This window comes from Pan paniscus, chromosome 4 (assembly GCF_029289425.2).
Source record: "Pan paniscus chromosome 4, NHGRI_mPanPan1-v2.0_pri, whole genome shotgun sequence".
Taxonomy (NCBI): Eukaryota; Metazoa; Chordata; class Mammalia; order Primates; family Hominidae; genus Pan; species Pan paniscus.
Window position 1 is genome coordinate 21,812,606 of NC_073253.2, and position 25,518 is coordinate 21,838,123.

Genomic DNA, 25,518 nt, shown 5'->3' on the forward strand with positions numbered 1-25,518 from the left:
CACCCGCTATTCCCTCTCTCTCCCACGGCGGGAAACGGATGCCCGGGCGGAGGACGGGGACCCGCACGTTTAACACCGGCCCGGCTGTTCCTGCTGGTGCCGAGCGCGACCTGCGGTGGAGCCGGCTGCAGAGTCCGGCCCGGCTGGCCCTTGTGCCCGCGCCTTGCCTGGTTGCGGCCTGAACCTGGCGAGCTTGGCTGCAGCCGCCCACCTGCGGGCGCCGTTTGTAACGCCATCCCCTAATGTAACGCGATCGATGGCTGCCTGTCTGATGTGGGCGATAGTGTCAGCGGATTAAAAGGGACATCGAGCCGCTCTCCCGAGCAGACAACCTGCAGCGGCGGCGAGAGAGCACCGGGATTCGCAGCCTAGCAGCCGAGCCAGACTCCCTGCGCCGCTGCCAGCCGGCTGGGGGAGGGGAGGGGGTCGCCTCCCAGGGGTGGGGACAGAGGGGGTGTGTTGAAAGGAAGAGGCTCAATTAAAACCAACAAGAGCGCTTTCCTCCGTGCGGGGCAGGGGCGTGCGTTTGCGTCAGAGGGCGCGCGGGGGGCGGGGGCAGCCGATGCTGGGGACTGCACCCGGGGGTTGGGTGGTCTCGGAAGCGAGGAGGCCTTGCCTAGCTGGGCTGGCCCGGGGTCAGGCCCTGTAGGCGAGGGCCAAGGCGAGACGGGATGACAGCTGAGCCTGCCCGGGAGCAGAGGCGCCCACCCATCCTTACTGTGGGCTCTCCGTGCCCCCACCGAGCTTTCAAACTTGAAAGAGGCCCCTGGGACCCGGCGTGACCCTAGCGGTGGGGAGAAGTTGGGCCTGCGAGGCCTCAGGCGAAGCCGCGGGCTCCTCCGGAAGGAAGGGGGAGGGTGAAGTCCCCTGTCCTAGTCCCAGGGGTGGGAGTGGGAAGCTGTTGGTGGTGATGCCCGGAGCAGCGGAAGCCCGCGGCTTTTCGGAGGAGGGGAGCGGCTCGCACTCCTACAGGGCATCCGTGCCAACTTTCTGTCACAAGAGGGGGCGGGGAGAAACCAAGGCTTTTCGAGGAGGGCGCTGTCCCCCTCTGGAACTCGTCCGGCCTGAGTGGCACTTAGAGCTCAGTTTCTCTTCGGAAGCCTGTGCTCCCCGACCGCGGTTGCACACCCACAGGGCGCCCCACTTGTGCTCATAGCCCTGCCTCCAGCAAAAATGTCTTCCCTAGAGGCACTGAGAGGTCAGCTTAGTTCCTGGGAAGCCCTTTATTTCTCTCTTCAAGGCTCTCGTTTGATACTGGTCCCACTTGGCACACTTGTCCTGGGCCTGATGCGACCCACACTCAACCAGGAAATAATGATATCTGTTGTTGTGGGGTAGGGTACCTAATAGAAAACTGATCATAGTTTTCGAGAGTACTTAGATCCCCCAATTGGGAAATCCTACATACTTGTCCAGGCACGCTCAGCTGCAGGAGCAGAAAACGCAGTTGCAGTGTCCACGTTTCTTTCACCCACCCCCTCTTCTTCAGATCTCTCTCCCTCCCTTCTAGGCCAGGCCCTTCACCTCGGAACCTTAAGCTGAGTCTGGACGTGGTTCTCGGACTCGGACCGCTGTGGCTCTTGCCTCAGCATCCTACCCGAGGCCTCCAGCCAGGCCCAGAGGGGCTCAGCCCTCTCCAGGGTCTCTCTCTCGGTTTGGCGGGTCTGGGAACTGTAAGGGCCTTGCCGGGACCTGGGCTACCGGGAGCCTCCCTTCCTTCCTCTGCCTTCCTGGTTCCCACAGACCTGTTCAGTGCACACTAGATCTTTAGTGTAGTTCCCCAAAAAGGCGATGAGAAGGTACCGCTCCGCTTGGGGAAAGGAATTAGGCTGTAAGCCTATAGTACCCCTTGCGGGCTGCTAGCATCAAGCTCAGCGTTAATCACGTTTTAAAAGACATACCAGACAAAGCTTGATCTCTCCCAGCTCGCCACCCAGTAAATTGTGATCTGGTGAGAGAGGAAGAGAAGCACAGATAGGTTTGGCTGCACATTCAGGGTTGACTTGCGTTCCAGGCCCCAGAATCCGGATCTAAGCGGACTGTCTAGTCTGTTAACATACCCTCTCCCTCCATATCTTTCTTACCACGAGGCTGAACTATTTTTCACTAGTTCTATGGGCTTTTTTTTGATATTGATATCTTGGTCTCCCGAAAGTCATTCATTTTGGCTTTTTGGTAAGTCACACTGAACAAAAGTGGCCTTGTAAAAACATTTTCTAAATCTAGTTCAAGAGCCGTGGGACCCTACAAATGATCAGATATGTGTAGGAAATTCTCTTTTATACCTCTTCCCTACCTCAAAATCGTTAAAAATGGTATTATTCTGTTTAGCAAGACCACAGAACAGAACTAACCCCGTTTTATCGAGCCCATCTGGAGAGATGAACATGCCTGCAATCATTGAGAAAAAGGTCAGTGCCTCTGATCTTGCTGCAGACCTTTCCCAAAGAGCTTATTTGAAAGGTGCTGAATCAATTAGTCTCCCCTGGCATGAGATTAAAGCCAGGAAGGACATAGTTGAAGATGTATTTAAAATGGTCTCGCACAAATCTTTTGGAAGAAAGGGTGGACAGAGGTGCAGGAATGCCCATCTAATGTTTTGTGATTACTAAAACACAAAACCAAAGCAAACAAACTAAACCCCAGCCTATCTCAGAAATCTTTACCCCCAAGACTGAACCCAGCCTATATTGTGGCTGCCCAGTTGTAAAATGTTCTGCCTTTATCAACAAAAAACCAGGTGGACAGGCCAAGTTAGGAGTCAGGCTTCTGGTGGACTGCCTACCCTTAGCGTGCACATATAGTCAAACCATGAACCCAACAGACTCCAGGGTTTACTATCGCTCTGGTAGCCCAGGCATTTCTTCTTTGTCACCTTTGGGTTGAAATGCTCAGAGATAAGTGCTGTACCTTAGTTTAGTTTTCTATCTCAAACCGGTCATTTAAAGCACGTGTTTTGAAAAAGAGAGATAAGGGAAGCACTTCTCCTTTTGGCCTAGGCCCCCAGTTAGAGGGCCCAGGAGAAGCAGCAGGAGGAAGGATGGCAGGAGAGCAAGCACTGACCTTTGGATGCAAATCGAGCCTTTTTAGAGGAGGAAAAGTGACAATCATTCTTAGCACACCAGTGAAGCTAGAGCCAAATATTTACTTTTTATAAAAATCAAGTCTTAGCTATCTAAATGCATTTATGCAAAAAGAAAAAAGGAAATAATTGAAGACTTTTATGTTATAAAATGTATTTATTTTAAATACCCAGCTTGAGTGAAGAATAAAACTGCATGGCTATTCTTCCCAGGGAAAATGGATTAGGTTTGGATGAAAGTTGAAGTTCTGAAATGAGTTTGAAGGTTGTTGGAGTACCCTGAGAATACAATCAACTGCTCTACATAATCACTTCCCTTAATAGTTACCTGTCAGAGCACCTATTTCTTCTACTACAGGATTAGCCCATCAGAAGTAGATCTGAGTTGGATATTTCACTGACTAAAGACTGCTCTAATATGTTTAAGTGTTTAATGTCACTTTCTTTACTGCCTATGAGATAAACTAGTGGAAAAGTATTGGCTCGAAAAGCCAGCAGGTCTGCTGGTGTTACCGGTCATGCTGCAATTGTATTTACCTATCAGAACGTTGATCTAAATAATAAACCTAACATTTCCTTCTAAACTGTCAGTGGAAAGATATGTTTATTACAATGTCCTCCATCGTTGAGGAGAGAGGAGGTTTAGCTAAAGTTTAAATGAAAAAAAAAAAGCACAAGCATAGGACACCACTGATATAAGCAATAGAACAGTAAACAATTATGCCCTTTGTTATGCTATGTATATTTTATTTACCCATTTCAAAGGTGGAAAATAAACCTAGCCCATCTTTGGGGGGAGTTAATAAAGTATTCCGAATGCATGATCTAACAAAACTCGGGGATCGTTCTATGTCTTATTGTTACCCCCCTGCATAAAGTCTTCTGAAGCTGAAAAGAGAAAGGAAAGGGCTTTTGTGTTAGTTGATCCTTGGCTATTCTAGGGCTCAGGTTGGTGTGAAAGGGACGAGGAGGTCACTTGAAATCTCCTTTTATCTACTCTTATTTTCTCTCTGGATCAGCAACTTTGAATAGACATCATCTAATCGCTCTTAATGGAAAGAAACTATGGGAGCAACAAAAATGCCTTTACTCCAGAAGTGAATACATGCATGCGGACAGCTAGCTGAGCTTTCATAGAACTGAATCTCTGCACACATGTACTTACAGATTTTTCAGTTCATGGATATATATGTCAATATTTCCCATACATGGGGGGGCGATGGTTAGGTAGGTTATTTTACCCTCATGCATAAGTATGCACACACATCTACCTTAGAATTCTCTAACAAGCAGTCTAGGTGATACTTTCAGCTGACTCTTCATTCAGCTTTTTCATGCCCTCACTCTCTGGGCATATTTAAGTACTGAAAAAAAAAAAAGCAAATAATTAAGAACACAATGGACAGCTTTTTCCAGAAGTCATCTTATTTCCTTTCTGTTTTCAACTGGAAGTCACAGTGACAGGAGGATTTCTCTTCAGGGGGAGGAGATTGTGTGACAGGTGGGAGGTAATGGGGCAAGACAAGACCTTTACTTTCAATTTCTCCTCACAATTTTTTCTTTTTGCTTGGAGTTAAATTGGTTAAAATACAATAAATAGTGGAAAATAAGAGCCTGACATTAGGCAGTTTAAAAGTTTTACATGCTATAGACACATGTCTCCAAATTCTTGAAGCTGAGCAATTTATCATAATTTATTTGAAATAGGAATTATCTTAGGAAGTCTCACATGCTGGTTAAAATGTCCAAGTTGTCTTCCAGGCATTGTTATAGTATTTACTTCAAAAAGAAAAACATCTCCCAGGACATTTAATATGAATGATAATCCAGAAAAGGACATTGGATTTCTAGGACTGAAACCACTGGGCTTTACCTCCTAAGAGGAGGATGCTCCCCCCACCCCATGTTCTTCTAAGTAAAATTCTCATTGCTCCCAGAGCTTGGGACACTTTAATGTAAAATTCCATCAAGGGAATACTTGGTTACTAGGGATACAAGTTCCCATCTCAACCTGCCAACCTCTCTTCCTCTGGCTCCAGATCGCAGAGACCCTGGGCTGTCAGGGCTGGGACTTGGGGGACACCCCCCCAGGCTGCAGGCGATTGCAGTTCTAAAGTTTGAAGTTGGGTGGGGGAGGATTAATCCCTCTTTAACTCCTCTCCTTCCCACCCTCAATTCTGAACCCCAACGGATATGTTTCCCCGGGTTTCCTAGTGAATAGGAGCATAGGAGCCGCCCTGTCCAATAAAGATTAAATTAAGTAGAAGAATCCCAGCCGCTGGATATTTGGAAGCTCCGGTGGGGCGTCAAACCGACGTTTAACACATTTTTTCCACTCACTGTGCACAAATCCTGGACCTGTTGGGCTTAACTTTTAGAAAGAAAGGAAGAAAAAAAATATAAGAAAGGAAGGGGAAAAAAATCAAACAAAGTCACAGAGAAACCCCACTTTTAAGGGGAAAGTGGCTTTAAACTCAGAGTGGCTGAGGCAGAGGCTGGGCTTCCTGACCTTTCTTTTCTTTTCTTTCCACGAATCACTCCCAGAGTTGAAGCCTGTCCCCCACTCCCCCAGGGCTCAGAACTTTTCTGTTTTGGCGGTCTGACTCTATGTTTATTCCTTAGGGATGGTGTGGTGGCCCAGGGTCATGACTGGATGTGTGAACAAGGGGTGAGTTGAGAACCCAGTCGCTTTCTCTGTGGTGACAATTTCTAATTTTTTAAATAAAGGTTTTGGTAGCATGAACTGAGCAGTTTTCTCCGGTTACTGTCTAGCAGGAGAAACAATGGTTTTCTCTGCAGGCTTTCAGCCGCTGGACAACTAACCTTGAAGCTGAGGCCCAGTCGGGTGCCTCCTCCCCCGGGGGCCATCCCAGCCCCCAGATATCGGCTGCTCACTCCCGCTTGCTCTTCTAGTCCCTGGGCGCAGTCTAGAGGGGCAAAAGGCAAGTCCCTTCGTGGCAAAGGCTTGTCCATGCAAACACAACATTGAATAAATTAAACTCAAACCAGCTAGTTGGGGTGTAGTAGTTTAGCAGGACTAATTGCAGACAATGGAGCTGAAATGACTTTTCCAATTAGCTGCTGGTTGGAGTTTAGTTGGAGGAACTGTCAGCTCCAACGATGGGTAATTGCTTTATTGCTCACAAAACTATCATCTATTTAGAACATATGTGCTAATTACTCTGGATGGGTGTCGAAAAAGAGACCATAAATCTAATAGCACTTAAAAAGGTCTATGGTGCTTGTAAGCCGCCCCAGCCCCTTGCACATTATCTCCTGCCCAGGTTGGCGTGATAGATGGCTGTCTTTCAGGAAGAGGAAGGTTTGGACAGGAGGCGAGGACGGGATGCTCTGGTCAAATCGCTTGGAGAGAGAGTGTCCCGTGCGTGCTGTGCTGAGGCGATAAATCACTGTCATCAAAACCAGTCCCCTCTTTAGTCGCGCACTTTTCATTTTCGCAAAAGATTACTTTAGAAATCTTTTAATTGGATTATGCTGGGAAATTAATCTCCTTTAGCCTTGGCTAAATTTATTGTGGCCACTGACTGAAGGAAAGCCCTGTCACTGCAGTGAGGGCCATGTCCCCTTGTTCGTTTTTCCTCCGTCTTCCAGGATCTCCCAGTTGCGTGTGACAGTCGTGCCCCAAGTCCTCGGGAGTGACTGGAGTGAGAAAGGGTGGAAAGGCGCATCTGGGCAAAGGCCGCGGAAGTCCCCAGTGAATCCCCTTTGTCCTAAACGCTACGTTTCCGTCCCGGATTCCCTAATTCCATATCCTGCATCCCCACAGCACCTCGCCTTTACCAACAAGGGGTTCTGGAGGCCCGCTGCCGGGAAGGAGTCTGGAGTGGCAGGAAAAGAAAGTGGGGTGTGTCGGGGGAGCACTGCCAGCCAAACTCACTAGTTTGCCCTCTCCCCCGCACTCCCTTTCTGGGCCTTCGGCAGGGAGCTGCGGTCTTGCGAAGACTACTTCTCTGCGCAAAAACGCACAGCTCGTTCTTGGTGTTCTTCCTGGCACATCTCCGGAGACACTTCCCCTTGACGTGCATGGCGCTTGAGGCCGCGGGTCTAGGGCGCTTCTCACTCCTCCTGGCTCCTCTGGCACCTGCGCATTGTCGGGCGGCGACCTCCCTTCCAGCCTCGCCGCCCTGCGCGGTCAGCCTAGTCCAGCGCGACTCCGGCAGTCGCGGGAAGCGGAGGATCCGGCCCCGCCGGCCGCGCCTCTCAGCGGGAGATAACAACATCTGCCTGAAACGGGATACCTACTTTTGCAGCTCATTTGAGCTCTTAATAGCAGCCCTCTGAGGTGTGGTTAATTGATGGGGATAAAGGCGTAATGACTTGACAGGGAGACGCCAATGATCCTTTAATATACTTTTAAAAGAACAACAACCACCCCCAAACACCGGCCTGTCTTTGCTCGGTGGGGGGAAAAGGCAGGGATCTGGAGTCTGGAATAACGGCGCTGGTGGTGTTTGTACCTGGAAGCGTCAGTGTGGGGTGAGCCCTGGCTCGCAGGGCTGGGGCACCAGAAAGAGGCCAAGGCGCCCAGCTCGGGCTGACAGCGCTTTGTTGCGTGGCTGCGGGGAGCGAGGAGGGACTGGGAGCCAGCCGAGAGAGCACCGGCTGACAGGTGACCCGGCCGATAGGCGAAGAGGAGCACGGAGCCGGGGGCATGTCGCTTCTCCCTGGGCTCTGCCCCTCTATGAGCCCTTCCCCTACGTGGGGCTGGATACCCACAAGCCGGGCGCCTCTGTCTGCTCGCCCTCCTTGACTAGAGAGACCCCGTATCTAGTTTGAGCGACATCATCAAGTGGCCGGCGGGAACAGGGGGGTTCCGCTGCCTGGACAACCTCAGGCCCCAGCGCCAGGACAGAGGCACGCGCCCGTGTGAGTGTGTGTACGTGCGCGTGCGCGCAAACCGCCCCGAAACGCACAGCTGGAGCACAGCAGCCCCGAGCACGTGGCTGTATTTAGACCAAGTCTGTCCAGAACCCCAGTGCCAGGCGTATTGGGATTTACCTGCGCGGCAGCTGGGTCCCGCCGCCCGGTCAGAGGAACCCCTGCGCACTATCCCACCCCAGACCTCCGCTTACCGTTTTCTCCTCAGTACCTTCCCTTTCTTTTGCCTGATTTCCCTTTGCTCAGTCAGTTCTAGCTGAGTCTCTAGAGGGTCAAATAAGTGTTTTTACTCGTCGCAGGTACCGAACTTAGGTTCACACAAACCCTAAAATGAAAAAAAAAAAAATCAGATTGCCTTTTCTGTTTGCAAAGGGGAACCCCCTCCAGATGTGAGCTGTGGTGTCCCTAGCAGGTTTTGCAAGTCTCTTGTTTTACCTTTGGAAAAAGATAACCTTGATGCTTCAGGTTTGAGCTCCCTCTGGAAGCAAAAAGAGAAACGACTCCAATCACCGTCTATATTTTATTGCATTGAGAGATAGCAGGTGTTTAGGCTGCAGCTATTGTCTGCCTTCCTCCCTGAGCTCACATAACAAGGATGAAAGAGTCTAAGGAACTTAGTTTCCCCAAACGCTCTTGCATAGGAGGGCGGGGAAACTTCGGAATCAAGGACTTAAAGAAATGCAATTGAGTCCCAACTCGCAAAGTGTGTCAGTCTCCATGTGGTTCCGTCCTTCCGCCGTCACTGTCTAGTCTCATCTAGTGTCGTTCTTCTGCTTTCTGTAGATCTCTAGGAACTCAGGATTCCCTGCCGCTTAGCCGTCGAGCTCCCGACCCCTCCGCATCCCTAGCCGGGAAGGACTGAGAGCTGAGCTCCAAGGTCGTGGTCTGGTCCTCAGGGATGAGGTCCCGGGTCCAGACTCTTTCCTTGGTCAGCAACTCCTGCTTAGAAGCTCCCCGCCCCGAATGGAATCTTGACCTGGCGCTAGGTCCCCCGCTGGGAGTGCCCGAGGCTTTCCTGAAGGCCCCATGCCTTCAGGCCGCCAGGGTCCCAAGGTGCCTGTGGCGGCCCCTCGTCCGCCTGAGCCCTGAGATCAGCGCGGCCCTCGGTGCTGCAGGGCCCCAGGGCGGCCAGGAAACACCTGCCCCAAGTCCAGGCCCGGCCCCACCGCAGTCCAGGACCCTAATTCTCGAGTGTCTCTTCACGACCCTGACCCCGGAAGGGCGCTTCCTTGCGAACGAATTTTTAACTCTGCGGACTGGGATCCCTTGTAGGGGCCCCTCCGAGGGCCCCTCCCACCCCTTTCCCCTGGACTAGCGAACTCCGACACTAAGCGCAGCCCCGCGGGGAGCGGATCCCGGAAGCTAGGCCCATATCCGGCCGCGGCGCCTTGCGCGCGGGGTTGGCTGCCGGGAGGTCGACGCTAGTGCGGTGCCCCGCGCGGCGGAGGGGCCCGGGCCGCGGAATCTGCGCACTGAGACGTCGGCGGAAGGCTAGAGGCCGTGCTCTCGCCACCGCAGAAGGCCACCACTCCTTGAGAAGGCCGGAGGGACAAAGCACCGGGCCTGCGCCGGGGGCCTTCAAGAAGGAAGCCAGGCCCGACCGGGGGGTGGCGCACGCTTCCCGAACCCCAGGCCCACGGCCCGGTTCCGCGCGGGCAGTTGGCGCCCCCTCGGGTCGGCACAGCAGACCTCTTAGTAATGGTCCCCAGGGAGTGTGAGTGGGTCCCCGCCAATCTTTTAAGGTTCAGAGATCCACCGTCGAACGAAGCCGCTTTTACAACTTCCCCATTTAGCCTCTTTCCTCGCCCCCCCCGCTGGCTAAAGCGCTGAACCTTGCCATCCTCCTGGGGTGCCTAACGATTTGCCCTGCCTTGGACAGCCAGTCCTCTTCAGGTGGTGGGCTGCTGGTAGGGGTAGGAAGCAAGGCCTGGGGCACAGCTGGGGACCCTCACACCTGATTTTCTGTTTTAAGGAGGAACTGGGTTTCAAGAAGCTGTAGAGTCAGTGGGAGTTTCCTTTTGTGGCCCTTGGCACTTTTTAAAACACCCATCTGCAAGGCGGGAACAGCGGAGAAAGTGCTATGTAGTTCATAAAAAAGATATTGGGAGACTGTTATCTTAAGAGTTTTTCTAGAGATTGTTTTGTAATCTCTCAGTTTAGAGAGTTGATATGTCCCGCGCCATCAGCCCGCTGAATGGGATCTTCCTTCAGACAGGGACTGAGAAACGGAAATACTACCATCCTCCAGCCAATCTGTTGGGAGGACTGCTTGCAGAGGACTCGTGCTCCAGATGTTGCACTAGAGGCGCTGCAAGTGTGAGCAGGTAATGTGGAGAAGAGTGACATTGTTAACAGAAAGCATCTAATTAAAAATGACTTCATTTGATTGGAAAGATGAAAAAACCTTTTTAAATAAATCCAGATTCACTGGCCTAAGCTCAGCCAATTTATGAATATGGAGCCCGACTGGGGTCTGCTTTCTTTCAAAGATGTCATCTTAGAGGTAATAACATAGGTGAAGTCATTTGGTTACACTGTGGAAACTTTTATAGTGCCTTCCTTGGGAATTTAATTCAGTGGTTCTTCATTTTATCAGGAACAGACTGACTCCATCAACTGTACTCTCTCCATGTTTAGAGGCAGGACTGCTTGAAGCAATTAGGTTCACCAATTAGCATAGTTTTACTGACCTCCGCAGCAGCACCACCAGCGCTCCATTTCTTCAAAGTCAGGGAAACGCTGAAGCACAGCATGCTTCCCAGGTGTCCAGGTTGGGGAGATAAGCCCAGGAGCAGGGTAGTGCAGCAGTGCAAAAAGCTTTCTAATAGTCCCCAAGTGTTTGTTTCAGCAACTTTTGTGGATTTTTTAAACCCGCTTTCTGATTCTGGATCTTGTAATACCTCCTTACTTTGACATAGCCCTTAAAGCCTCTCTTGGCCGAATTGCTTTTAAGAAGGTTAATTTTCTATTTTCTCCCTTCTCTTCTGTCTTCCTGTGTACTAATGATGCTGTGGGAAATTTTAGGGTCCAGAGAGAGGAAATCGCTGACAGGCTCGTTGAAACCTTGTTAGGTGACAAGGTAAGGGTTGAGGTGTGTGGGGGCATGTGTACCTCAAACCTATGAGGAGAGACTAGAGTGGATACTGGGAGAAAGTCATTGCTTTTCCTAATTTTTAAGGTGTACCTACAAGGCTATCCTGCAACTTTTTCACCATAAGCTCAATCAGCTGGTACATCTTTAATCAAAGAAAATGTTTGGGGCCCAAAGCAGTCTAGAAAAGAAGGGTTTTGCTCTTGTCACTCTCAAGGGTAGTAAAGAAATTAAATTTATTTACATGGCTGTTGTTCCTCTCGTTCTCCCCTAAAATAAACATTTCTGTGTAAGATTTCACTGGATTAAATTGCTGACAGTTCATCAGTAGCAGCAACAATGTAATTCTTCTAACCTTATTAAATCAATAAATACTAGATCCATGCATTGAATTAAAAATGCATCAGCATAGCCAGGAATTGTGATCATATGGCCACGGACCTCAGAATCGAACATGCCACTCAAAAATTGAGTAGTTAGCATTTATTTAATCTTCTTTTTCTGTTTTGGATTTGTGACTAGGTATTCTGGGGTTTTAGCATTTCAGGGACTCGGGTCAAGTTTTCTTTGGTTTATAATCTTGAAAATTCTTTTCTTTTACTAACTTCTCACATTTAACCATGAATATGATGCATGCATTTAGAGTAGTAATGCACTGTGACTTTGTAGTTCTTGCCATTAGTTTTCATCAAGGAAATATACTTCTACTTAGAATGCATTACTCTAGTAAGACATAGTAAGGTGCATAACTTTCTACAGAAGCACAAATAAATTTAAATACATAGGCTTTTATAAAAGTATAAATAAATATACTTAGTTTGAATATAGTGCTGTACATTTATTATAAGTTTATTTGTAAAAGAAAACCACATTTATCTTCCAACACTGTCAACTACATTATGAGCAAAATTATTATTTATCATTTTAAAATAAGTCATTTATTTATAATCTGACTTGCTTGCTGGAATTTACACAAGAGCTTGAATTAAAAATTTTAAGTCTTTAAACTTAACACAGCATTAGGAAGTAACATGTATCTTAAATGGTTACATTTTATGTGTGAAGAAGTACCTCAAATATGGTGTACCAGGAATTAGTTAAGTTGTAGATTAGTAGGTAAATTTACACTTAGTTTCTGGTGAAAACAAGGACCATGTATAACACTTTGTAGTTGGATGGACAAAGTAATATTTATTTTACCCAGATATTTGACCATACTGATTAATGATGCTAATTATTTAAAAAGATTCATCTCCTATTGGTGTCAGCCAGCATAGATGGTACTGAATTCTGAAGATACAGTCACTGGCCCTTGGGTTCACCACACTGTGGAAGAAAAATCTTTATTTGACGAAATAGGCAATCAGCTGAAATCTATCCTCTTTAAATAAACTGATTCCTCAGTATTTTCCCAGTGTTGGTGTAAGTTGTTGCCTGTGATATCCCCCAGGGCTCTTTTCCTCTGCTCTCTGATTTGGTATATAAAAACAGCTCTGAATGATGGATTACTGTGTCATTGCAGCCTGCAAAGGATTAATTTGTTTCATTGATTTCTCTTTAGGCAGATTGCCAGAATTTGCTGCTTCCCACCTTTGCTCAAGACTTCTACAAGTAACAGACAGTAATAGCCTAAGACAAATCAGCTTCTTCTTGTAAAAATAAAATCAGGAAACTAAGAGTCCTAGGAAAGCTATGGCAAACTTTTTTACTGGCATACTGAAACAGCAATCAATAGGCTACTTCATTTGCTTTACAAATATTTGTAATTGAAAATTTCCTTGAATGAGCAACATACTACATATCATATTAATAGATCTTAAGGAAGCATTTATAATGTTTGTTCCATAAAAATTTTCCCTAATTTGTAAGGATTCCGTTTAACCCAGGAAAAAAAAAGGTGTTGTCTATGTGATTGACAAATGCTTCTTTTTCTGTGCCAGATTTCAGGATCAAATAACATATCAACATAACTTTAAGTCAATTTACCTGTAAATATTTATAGGACTCTTTTGCCCAAAGAATTTTAGAAACTTTGGACTGAGAATATCAGATGATAGAAATAGAACTGTTTAAAGAAAAAATAACTTTTTCTGATAAAAGTAGTATATGCCCATAAGACAGAATTTACAAAAATTAGAAATGCCATTTTGTATAATAAGGTTTTCTCTAAACCTTATTCCTCTAAGCATTTAATGTAATATGATTAAAATTATTAAAGTCATTTATATTGACTCTATAATGTTTTAACATATCTACTTTAATTATTGCTCTATTAGACAACTCAGATTTTTAATTTTCATTTGTATAAACTAAGTTGTAATGAATTGCATTTTAAATAAATCTTTAGCCATCCCTATGGTTATTTCCTTACAATATGTTATTAAAAGAGAAATTACTTAGACTGAGAATATAGACTGTTTTTTAAGGTTCTTGATATTGATTGCCCAATTGTTTTCCAGAAAGGTTCTACCAATTTATACTGGTACTTAAAAAAAATTCCTCTGTAGAGGCAGCATTCTAATTCATGTTACATGAGCAAAGAAAACAGAACAACACTCTTTTCCTTGTGTTCTGAAAGCAGTGGTAGCGTTTTGCATATATTTAATCTGTCAGAAGTATTTTCCCAACTGCAGATGTGAAATAGGCTGGTTATACACATCTATTTGTTTCTCTTCTGTAGTGTTGAAAATTATATTGATTTAATGATCTCAAGTTATACTTTTTATGCAATTAGTTGTGTAGTAAAAACTAATATTGTCATGTGCTAATGTCTTTTTTCCTCTATTGTGCTATGGTAGTAGTCTGTGCAATATCAGCAAGTTTATACTTTCCCTTTGCTTTGCTGAAAGGAAAAAGGAACATCTGTTTCCATTATATATCTACATCATAATGATAACAATTAAATAGCTATTATGGTAGTATACAGTAAATATATTTTGCTGAATGACCTGTACTTTCTTGTTGGAAAATTTCAGATATTTTGGAGGCACTTAGTTTTTACACATAGGTTCTATGTAGATATTTAGATAGGCCTTTGCTTACTTTAGGTAAATTATTGCAGTTCTTATTTGTTTCAATAAAAACAACCAGCCAATCTGACGATGAAACACTAGGCTACTAGATGTGACTCTTGAATGTATTTAAAGTACAGATTGTTAAGTATGTCTCTCAATAGTCTTAAATGGGTTTATCATGCTATTAGTAATAAAATTTATTTTGTGTTTTGTGCTATTTGTGTAGTACTTTTATATTTTACTAAGTTAGATTAGAAATAGTTATATATATATATATATTAGCACATTACGCTTTTTTTTTCTTATGTTGGGGGACACAGTGATATTTACCTTTTAAACTCAGCAGGAGAATATTTGAAACCATACACAACTATTTTCATTGACCTTTAAAGTTCCAGAGAAGTGTTTTCATTTATTTTACTTTTTGATTAAAGATGTTTTGGTGGTTACATAAAAAAAGACTAGAAAGTATTTCATACAAAATGGTATATGAAGAAAAATAAGCATCCATATACCCCAAACCCAGTTCGAGAAATAAAATATTAACAGTACAATTGAAGCCTTCCAGAATATATTTCTTTATGGCTTCTTGAAAAGATAATTATCCTAAATTTGGCAGTTATCCTTTTTGCTACTTAGTTACTTTTTTTTTAACATGTTCTAAAAATTTGATGTAAATAAATTTAAATAAATACTTTTTAAATAAATACTTTTTTAAATGTTGGAGCTGTGTCTGTTGTTAGAAGTCTTTTAATCTAATCACCTATGACTGGGCGTGTTTCTCTGTTTTAGTGTCCTCACCTGTGAAGTTGGGGGTAGGCCTCTATGGTCTCTGCTGTCTTTCTAGGTGTAATTAAAACATTTTTTTCAGTACTTCTTGTGTTCCATATGAAACAAAATGAAACAAACAAAAGACAGAGGCCAAGAAAGGCTAAGTAACTTGCCCAAGACTATATAATAAGTCACAGGGCAGGGAATAAAACTCAGTTTTCCTGACTTCCATTCAGGTTGTCTTTTCCTCACTCCACATTGCCTGTCATTTTTTTTCTGATTATTCTTAAGAAGGAGTGAGGAGAGAGAATAGAGAAACAGATTTTTTTCTCGGACTATCTTTTCTGTAGGGAAAAACCACTGAAGCCCTATTAGCCTGGAAGCTGCTTATAGGGTTACAATACTGTGTGTCCTGCAGAACCTGTGAAGCTCTTCTGTATTTTCTGGACTTTCCTGGAAAGTCATTTAGATATAATGTAATAAATATAATAAAGTAGTTTAGATATAATGAGGTTTTCAATAGGCTTCTTACTCTACAGTTACTTTTTTGATCTCTTTAAATACCAGGAAAATAGGATGGGCATAAACACAAGCGTCTTTTTACATGTATATGTCTCTGAAATTCAGTGTTTTAGCAAGCAGGTCTTTAATAAATTACTTTTCCTTTTTTATGTAGTTTATACTATGTTCAAATCATAAATGACCTTCTGTTGGAAAATGGGCTTGTTTCTTGTTTCTATTCAGTAGCCAATATACCAGAGTACTAAAGTGAAAATAGCACAAATAATGTGGAAATACATTTTTAAAATCTCTTTGGAGAAAAACCCCATTCTAAAAATAGCAACTTAGAATTACATGCATGTACTTTCCCTTTCAGGTTTTTACTCTAACGAATTTAATTCATTCTTAGTTGAGATGACTAAGCTTGAGTCATAATATTCACACAGTGCCATGTCTGTCCTATGAAAAAATAGCAATGTAACTGGAGGTTGGAGTTATATATTTTATTGTAAAACCATCTTTTCCCAAATCTGTTGCTTCAAGATCAAAAAGTTGGTTTAATAAACTACTGCTTCCTTCTACAAATGCATACTTGGGAACTTATAATAGTAACCATTTTCTTTAGGGTGGGTGACGCTGCTAATAGTAGCTTTGTCTGTGCTGTAAGTATTCTCCAGGTAGTTGTGTTTTTTTTTTTTTTTTTGAGACAGAGTCTGGCTCTGTCACCCAGGCTGGAGTACAGTGGCGTGATCTCCACTCATTGTAAGCTCCACCTCCTGGGTTCACGCCTTTCTCTTTTCTCAGCCTCCCGGGTAGCTGGAACTACAGGCGCCAGCCGCTACGCCCGGCTAATTTTTTGTATTGTTAGTAGAGATGGGGTTTCACCGTGTTAGCCAGGCTGGTGTCAAACTCCTGACCTCGTGATCCGCCCACCTCAGCTTCCCAAAGTGCTGGGATTACAGGCATGAGCCACTGCACCCAGCCTGGTAGTTGTGTTTTAACAAGCAGACCAGGTAACACATTTATTTGTCTGTATTTTAGGTCAAATTATCTTACATGTTCGTCAGCTTCTAACAGGAAAATTTCCGTGGTATATTAAGTTGGGGAAGAGAGATCTAATGTGATTGAGATACCAGTATTCAGTACACCTTTTATTTAGGCATTGCTTTATTTGCTCACACTTACTGAATATACTTTCTTTCATTTCTGTCTGGGAAAGCTTCTTTAGGGTGTGTGTGAGAATATTTCAAAAAGCAACTCTTTGTCTAATAGAAAATTCCAGCAAATATCTGTAATATAAGGAATTTTTTACACTGATTAAATTTCCCTGTGTTTCTCCAGCAGGTAGATGAAACTCAAGAGAAAAGGTGTGGATAAGTGAAACTAGCCCATGATGAACCTGTTTTCTCCGTGACCACAATATTAACCAGGATGATGGCGGTAAGAATGTTGAGACTTAACCACTAAACCAGCAATGCTAAAACCAGAGACCCTAGTGAAACACAAGAATATATAGTCATTGTGTAGTTCATATATGTTACCTCACTTTCTTATTTATTATAGCTCTCCATAGAGATGTGGTGTGGTGTTAACAAAAATAACACAGAATGTGGTAAATTTACTTTCTTGCCCATATATAATCCCAGAATTATAGGGGCTTAAATATATACGCCATTTCTACTCAGTTCTTAATGACTTCACTTTAGACCAAGTTGAGATTATTTCAAAACCAGCATTGGCTATATATTTTCCATTGACACAGCCAGTACATAATTTGTAGCTGTGACTTACAATTCGTGGATACAAGGGGTAGAATTTTCTCTTACCAATGTTAGATTTGCATGATGTAAAAATTTGTTCATGTCCTGTTTTGAATGCCCAGTTCTTTAAGATTTTTCCGTATTTGATTCTTAGGAGAATTATGTGACCATTGTGCTTATTGTTCTCGAAGTATAGATATTCAACACATATTTATTGAGTTTTTATCATGCTTAAGGCATGTGGAGTAGATAAAGGCATACTCCCTGCCCCAATTACTATCCATAATAATTGATATGGTCTTTTGCTAATAATGTAACAGATTATATTTTCTTAATATAATGTATTCATGTGATTTTTATTAATATTACTATATTGGGACTTTAAGATAAAAAGAAAATATATTTAATTTTTCCTTGCTGTTCACTTTTTGAAAAAATGCTTGGAATTGAGGCTGGGTATGGTGGCTCACGCCTGTAATCCCAGCACTTTTTGAGGCTGAGGTGGATGGATCGCTTGAGCTCAGGAGTTCGAGACTAGCCTGGGCAACATGGTGAAACCCTGTCTCTACAAAAAGAATACAATAATTAGCCCAGCTTGGTGGCATGTGCCTGTGGACCCATCTCCTTGGGAGGCTGAGGTGGGAGGATCACTTGAGCTGGGGAGGTCAAGGCTGCAGTGAGCTGAGATTGCGCCACTGCACTCCAGCCTAGGAAGCCTGGGAGATAGGAATTGTAATTTGGGGACAGCCCAAATTATAGTATTATTTAGTATGTATCTTAAATAAATAGAATATGGCATTTGCTAACTTTATCTTATTATTTTCTTTTCTTTTTTTTTGTAGAGATGGGTTTCATTATGTTGCCCAGGCTGGCCTTATACTCCTGGCCAGAAGCGATTCTCCCACCTTGGCCTCCCAAAGTGCTGGGATTACAGGTGTGAGCTATAACACCCAGCCATGTTTGCTAACTTTAAATCAGTACTTTAAAAAAGTCTTAGAGTTTTTCTTAATACTTCAAAATATTTTGTTTAAATTAAATGTGTCAATTTAGTTATCTCCTTGCAAATAACATTGTTTTCTGAAAAGTGACCTTTATGTTGTTTAATTGAGCAAAAAGCACATTCATATTTCGAAAACTCAACTAACAAAGTCTGTTTTAAAGTTAGGAACTACACTAAGAATAAAGGCAAAACATGTTTTCATAAATATGTATGTGTATAAATATAATTATAAAATTTGTTTTGTTTTGTTTTTGAGACAGGGTCTCTGTTGCCTGAGCTGGAGTGCAGTGGTGTCAACACAGCTCACTGCAGCCTTGACCTCTTGGGCTCAAGTGATCCTTCCGCCTCAGTCTCATATGGAGCTGGGACCACAGGCGTGCGCCATTATGCCCAGTTAATTTTTTAATTTTTTGTAGAGACGGGGTCTCGCTTTGTTGCCTGGACTGGTCTTGAACTCCTGGGCTCAAGCGAACCTCCCGCTTTGGCCTCCCAAAGTGCTGGGATTACAGGCGTGAGCCACTGCGCCTGGCCTGTTTTCATAAATATTAAAAAAAAATACCTATGTTTGGTCTTGACCATACATTAGCTTTGATGCTGATGCTAATATTGTTGAACTTATTATAGCATTGAACATATTTTTATAACTCACTAAAATTTTTAAAAAGATGCTAAGAATAGTTATCTCTTGCACAAGGAGAAGTGGGTTGTTGATATATTTTCCAACAAATTTGACCAGTGCAGATAGCTTTTTTTTTTTTTTTTTTGGAGATGGAGTTTCGTTCTTGTTGCCCAGGCTGGAGTGCAATTGTGCGATCTCGGCTTACCGCAACCTCTGCCTCCGAGGTTCAAGTGATTCTCCTGCCTCAGCCTCCCTAGTAGCTGGGATTACAGGCATGTGCCAGCACACCCAGCTAATTTTGTATTTTTAGTAGAGATGGAGTTTCTCCATGTTGGTTAGGCTGGTCTCGAACTCCCAACCTCAGGTGATCTGCCCGCCTCGGTATCCCAAAGTGCTGGGATTACAGGCGTGAGCCACCATGCCCGGCCATCAGATAGCTCTTTTAGATAAAGAGGTTAACAAAAATACCACCATTCTTTCCATAATAATTGCAGTCTTTCTGGACTTAATTGTGCAATTTCTTCTCCTTCTTTATATGTAGATATAGGAGCAAATTTCAGTTCACAGGTATTGAAATTCATATGGGAATATAATTTGTATCTTGTGTAGATTGTTTGCATGATATAACAAGGTCCTTTTGAATTTGGTGATTTGTTAGGTTTTGCATTATTTAAATATTTCTCAAAAGAAGTATGTGAATTCAAAATATGTATTTTCTTCAATTAGCTGATTTTTGAGATGTATATTTTACAAGATTTATATTTAAAAGAGATAAACACATCACTAGTTCCTGGTAGAAGGTTCAGTGGATTATACCATCCTATTTGAGTTAAATTCATATGACTCTAAATTGTAAAGGTAGTTTTTCTGGACTGGCTAAAGCTTACAAATTTGAGGGAATAAAGGAGTGGTATTGTAGAGCTTTGAAAGCTGCATACCAACTAATGTCAACGACAAAGCCAAAAGTCACTGAGATCCTGTTTGTATTTTAGTTCCAAGATTAGGTTTTGAATGTGTTTTGAGTTTTGACAAATAGTTTTAAAATTCGGAAAGTCCTACATTTTATAGTCAGGAACTAGCCAAAGGCAATATTTTGTGTACAGTATACGTGAACAAGACTTTTGTTCTTACATGAGCTTGCTTAATTATTTTTCCTACCCAAGAGAAGTGTAAAAAAATCCTTAATTTATAAACATTTCTTTTAATAAAAATAGTAAAGCCCTATTATTATTATTAATATATGTTAAGCACATTTCATATATCATCTAATTTCTTCAGTTTTTATAAAATGTAAAACTACCATTTTATTGATGAAGAGTTTGAAGCTCAAACATGGTTAAGTAATTTGCTCAAGTCATATACAGGCATATTTTGTTTTATTGTGGTTCATTTTATTGTGCTTCACAGATACTACGTTTTTTACAAATTGAAGGTTTGTGGCAACCCTGTATAGAGTATGTCTATTGGTGCCATTTTTTCAACAGTATGTGTCACTTAGTGACTCTGTGTCATAATTTGTAAATCTCACACTATTTCAAACTTTTTCATTACTACAGTATCTGTTAGGGTGATCTGTGATCTTCGATATTACTGATGTAATTGTTTTGAGGTGCCACAAATTGAGCCCGTTGAAGACAGCAAAGCTAATTGATAAATGTGTGTATTCTGACTGCTCCACTGATCAGCCATTCCTCTTTCTCTCCTTGGGCCACCCTATTCCCTGAGACACAATAAGATTGAAAGTGTTGTGCCAGTTAATAACGCTAAAATGGGCTTCAAGTGTTCAAGTGAAAGGAGGAGTCACACCTCCTTTACTTTAAGTCAAAAGCTAGAAATGATTAAGCTTAGTGAGGAAGGCATGTCAAAAGCCAGCACAGGCCAAAAGCTAGGCCTCTTGTCAAACATCCAAGTTGTGGAAGCAAAGGAAGTTTTTGAAGGAAATTAAAAGTGTTATTCCAAGGAAAACACAAACAATAAAAAAGCAAAACAGTCTTATTGTAGAGAAAGTGTGAGTGGTCTGGGTAGAAGATCAAACCAGCCACAATATTAGGTGAAAGCCTAATCTAGAACAAAGCCCTAACTCTCTTCGATTCTGTGAAGGTTGAGGAAGTTACACAGAAAATGACTGAAGCTAGCAGAAGTTGGTTCATGAGGCTTAAGGAGAGAAGTGGTCTCCAGAACATAAAAGTATAAGTAAGTATACAGCAAGTGTTGCTGTAGAAGCAATAGCAAGTTATCCAGAAGATCTAGCTAAGATCATTGACAAAAGTGGTTACAACAAACAACATATTTTCAATGTAGATGAAATGGCCTTCTATTGGAAGAAGATGCTATCTAGGACTTTCATAGCTAGAGCAGAGAAGTCCAATGCCTGATTTCAAAGCCTCAAAGGACAGACTGATTCTTGTTAGAGGCTAAACCAGCTGGTGACTTTAAGATGAAGCCAATGCTCATTTGCCATTCCAAAAATCCTAGGGCCTTTAAGAATTATGCTAAATCTTCCATGCCTTTGCTTTTTAAACAGAACAAAAAAGTCAGGATGACAGCACATGTGTTCATCACATAGTTTATTGAATATGTTAAACCCACTGTTTTAGACTTGCTGCTTAGAAAAAAAGATTCCTTTCAAACTATTATAGCTCCTTGACAGTGTACCTGGTCACCCAAGAGCTCTGAGGGAGATGTACAAGGAGATTCATATTGTTTTCATGTCTGCTAATACAACATCTGTTCTATAGCCCATAGATCAAGGAGTAATTTCAACTTTCAAGTTTTATTAATTAAGAAATACATTTTGAGTCTAAGAGTAGTGGCTCATACCTGTAATCCCAGCACTTTGGGAGACCGAGGCAGGTGGATCACCTGAGGTCAGAAGTTTGAGACCAGCCTGGCCCACATGGTGAAACCCTGTCTCTACTAAAAATACAAAAAATTAGCTGGGCGTGGTGGCACACACCTGTAATCTCAGTTACTAGGGAGGCTGAGGCAGGAGAATTGCTTGAACCCAGGGGGTGGAGATTGCAGTGAGCCGAGATTGCACCACTGCACTCCAGCCTGGGCGATAGAGCAAGATTCCATCTCAGAAAAAAAAAAAAAAAAAAGAAATACATTTTATAAGGCTATAGCTGCCATACATAGTGATTCCTCTGATGCATCTGGGCAAAGTCAATTGAAAGTCTTCTAGCAAAGATTCACCCTTCTAGCTGCCGTTAACAACGTTTGTGATTCATGGGAGGAGCTCAGAATATCAACATGGACAAGATATTGGAAGAAGTTGATTCCAACACTCATGGATGACTTTGAGGGGTTCAGGACTTTGGAGGAGGAAGTAACTGCAGATGTGGTAGAAATAGGGAGAACTATAATTAGAAGTGGGGCCTGAAGATGTGACCGAATTGCTGCAATTACATGATTAAACTCGAATGGATGAGTTGTTTCTTACGGATGAGGAAAAAAAAGTGGTTTCTTGAGATGGAATGTACCCTGGTAAAGATGCTGTGAACACTGTTGAAGTAATAACAGATTTAGAACATTATATAAACTTAGTTGATAAAGCAACAGCAGGGTTTGAAGGGATTGACTCCAGTTTTGAAAGAAGCTCTACTGTGGGTAAAAATGCTATCAAACAGCATTGCATGCCACAGAGAAATCTTTCATTAAAGGAAGAATCAATCAATGGGGCAAACTTTATTGTCTTATTTTAAGAAATTGCCACAGCTACCCAAACTTCAGCAATCACCACCTTGATCAGTCAGCAGTCATCAACTTCAAGGCAAGACTCTCCACTAGCAAAAAGATTACATCTCACCGAAAGCTCAGATGATCGTTCACATTTTTTTTTTTAGCAATAAAGTATTTTAAAATTAAGGTGTGTACATAGTTTTTTAGACATAATGTAATTACATATTTAATAGACTGCATTATAATGTAGACATAACTTTTATGTGCACTGGGAAACAAAATTTGTGTGACTTGCTTTGTGCAATGTTTGCTTTATTGCTGGGATCTGGAATTAAACTTGCAATATCTTCAAGATATGCCTGTAACTAGTGAGTGAGAGAGCAAGGATTTGAATTGAAGTATGTGTTACTTCAGAGCCCATTCCTGGTCTATACCAATATTATTGCTCATCAAGTAACTCATTATACTATGTTTTGGTTGTGTTATGGGTCAGATCACATTTTCACAGCATGAAAATTCACGAAGCAGCTCTACGCATTACCAAGAAAAATTTATATAACTTCATTTTACTCTCTTATCCTAATATCTATAGAATGATTACATTCTCTGATGTTTGATTATGTGATGCTGTCTGTATAAATGATACTATATAGGATGAAGGATGAATCATGTTTAGTCTTAGAAGTTTTTGGCACTAGATTGGCTTAGCTATTAAATAGCACATTTGCTACCAGAGTGAGAAATGAATAGCAAGATATTTTTTTGATTTGTAATCTTACAAATGTTTTTGTTTTTAGTGACTTTCAGCAAAAGAAATCATGGTTTCCCTTAGTAGTTGTGTTATTTTGCTATGGCGGCTATAACAAAATACCACAAACTGGGCGACTGACTCAACAGAAATCTATTGTCTCTCAGTTCTGGAGGATAGAAGTCTGAGATCAAGGTGTTGGTTCTTTCTAAGGGGTATGAGGGAGAATCTGTTCCATGGTTCTTTGCTAGCTTCTGGTGGTTTGCTGGCAATCTTTGACATTTTGTGGCTTACAGTCTATCACCGTGATCTCTGCCTTCACATGGTGTTCTTCCTGTATGCATGTCTGTCTCTGTGTCCAAATCTACCTCTTTGTAAGGATACCAGTCACATTGGATTAGGGCCCACCCTAATGATTTTGTCTTGATTATTTGCAAAGATCCTATCTCCAAATAAGGTCACATTCACAGGAGTCGGAGGTTGAGGCTATAACATATTTTGGGGGGAAACAATTCAACCCATAGCAGTAGGCAACTTTTCTGAAGATAGATTCGAAAACTCTTTAGTAGTGGTTATATACATAAGTTTGTTTATCAAAACATTGGAATAATGATATGTGCATATGTCCATAAATGGGTCATGTATGAACATTTGCTTTGGAATAGGACTGACTTGCACTAGTCTGTTCTTATATAAAAACTGTAGGAAGAACAAACAGGAGAACTCCTGAAGATGGTTTTCAATAAATTAAATATGATTGGATGTGAAAATGTATGGAGCAGGTAATGCATGTTTGAGATAAGTGTAACTGGTAGTATGATGAAGTTGAGATTTAGATGGGCATTCGGGGCCAGAGAGTGCTACAGAAGCAGAAAGAACATGGGATAAAGTCCTGATGTAGGAATAAATACTTTAGGGATAGTGAGCTGTGGTGGTGAAGAAGGCTTTGGGTTCAGTTACATTGTCAAGGGATCCTGGGTGAGGCTCTTTAGGGTTAATGCAAGTTTTAGCTATCACAGCTTCGAGAAATTGTTGTAGAATTTATTTTTAATTTTATTATGTAGAACATTTGGAATATATCAATGACAAGAAGAAAAACATGACCTCTAATGCTACTACTCATTATTAATATTTTCACATGTTGATATTCCTGTGTCAAATTCCTGCCATTTTTTAATTGAGATTATATTACATAAACAGTTTTCTAAAATAAATTAGCGTCTGTAGTATTGTCTAAATATGTACCTGGATTTGAGACTTAGTGGGTAACAGACCTAATGGTCATTGGTGATGAGTTGGGTCGCCGTAACTCCATATACCATTAGGTCAAGCCCGCTTTGTCTTGTGTGATTTAGTCCATTGCCTTCAGTCTTGTTCTTCCTCCCATCTTTCATACTGCTGCCAAGATCTTTTTAATGATCACTTCACTTTCCTGTCTTCACTCCTTTAGTCAGAATACAGGTTCAGCTTTTTAGCATATAAGTCATCTCCATTATCTTTCTCCTGCCTTTGTCTTCTTATTTGCTGCTTTCCCAAAAAGCTACTTGAAATTCTCAGAATATTATGTGCCCTTTTGTACCTCCCTAACTTTTTACCTTATTTCCACTAAGAATGCTTTTTCTGTACTTGTCTCTCTGTCCAGCAGCAACTCATTCTTTAAAGCCAGTTTTTCCTTCCTTTTAGTATCTGTAGTACTTTCTATAAAACTTATTATAGAACTGGTTACAGAGTATTATAGTAGCCAGTTTTAACCTTAATTTCTTACTAGACTGAGTTATTTGTTCGGCTAGGCGTTGTAGAAATTGGAAACCAAAATGAAGAGGAACTTTAGGAGTTTGCAGTCTAGTGGAAGACATCCAATTTTGGTGAGTTGGTGGGGGATGATAATGGAAAGCTGTTAAAGAGAATATGCTTGCTGCATGACCCATTAAAACAGAATTGTGACTGGAAATGTTTATATGGTGTCTTAAAATTAATGAATTTTATTTGTTTGCAGGTGGCAGTGGGCCTGCATCACAGGTTGCAGCAGATGTTCTCAATATTTCTATTAAAATTTCCTTATTTCCATATGCAAGAGGAGCCCCAGAGCTGCATCCTTATGGTAGCTACCATGCCGTGGTAGGTGATGCTGTACTTTTCCACATCATCCTTCCTGTGCTAACAGAGGATCTGGGTTAGAATCTAGCTGTTTGTTTTTGTAAACAACTATGGAGCACTGAAAGAAGAATGTTTCAATAATATCTAAATTGTGATTTCTTTGGGGTTATGTACTATGCCTTGTTATTTTTATACTTGTTCACAGAACCTCTAAATAGTGCCTTGCTCATCATAGGCACTTAACATTGTGATTTT

The 25,518-nt window shown here is 42.2% G+C and overlaps 1 protein-coding gene across 1 annotated transcript in view; it reads left to right on the forward strand.

The window, feature by feature from the left end:
• LOC134730423 (serine/arginine repetitive matrix protein 1-like) overlaps positions 1–25,518 on the forward strand; it is a 173,944-nt gene that overhangs the window by 4,559 nt on the left and 143,867 nt on the right. Inside the window, exons 2-3 of the mRNA XM_063604397.1 lie at positions 16,703–16,798; positions 25,163–25,284. Of these exons, the coding sequence (XP_063460467.1) occupies positions 16,703–16,706 (4 nt within the window). The 3' untranslated portion in view covers positions 16,707–16,798; positions 25,163–25,284. The remainder of the gene's footprint in view (positions 1–16,702; positions 16,799–25,162; positions 25,285–25,518) is intronic.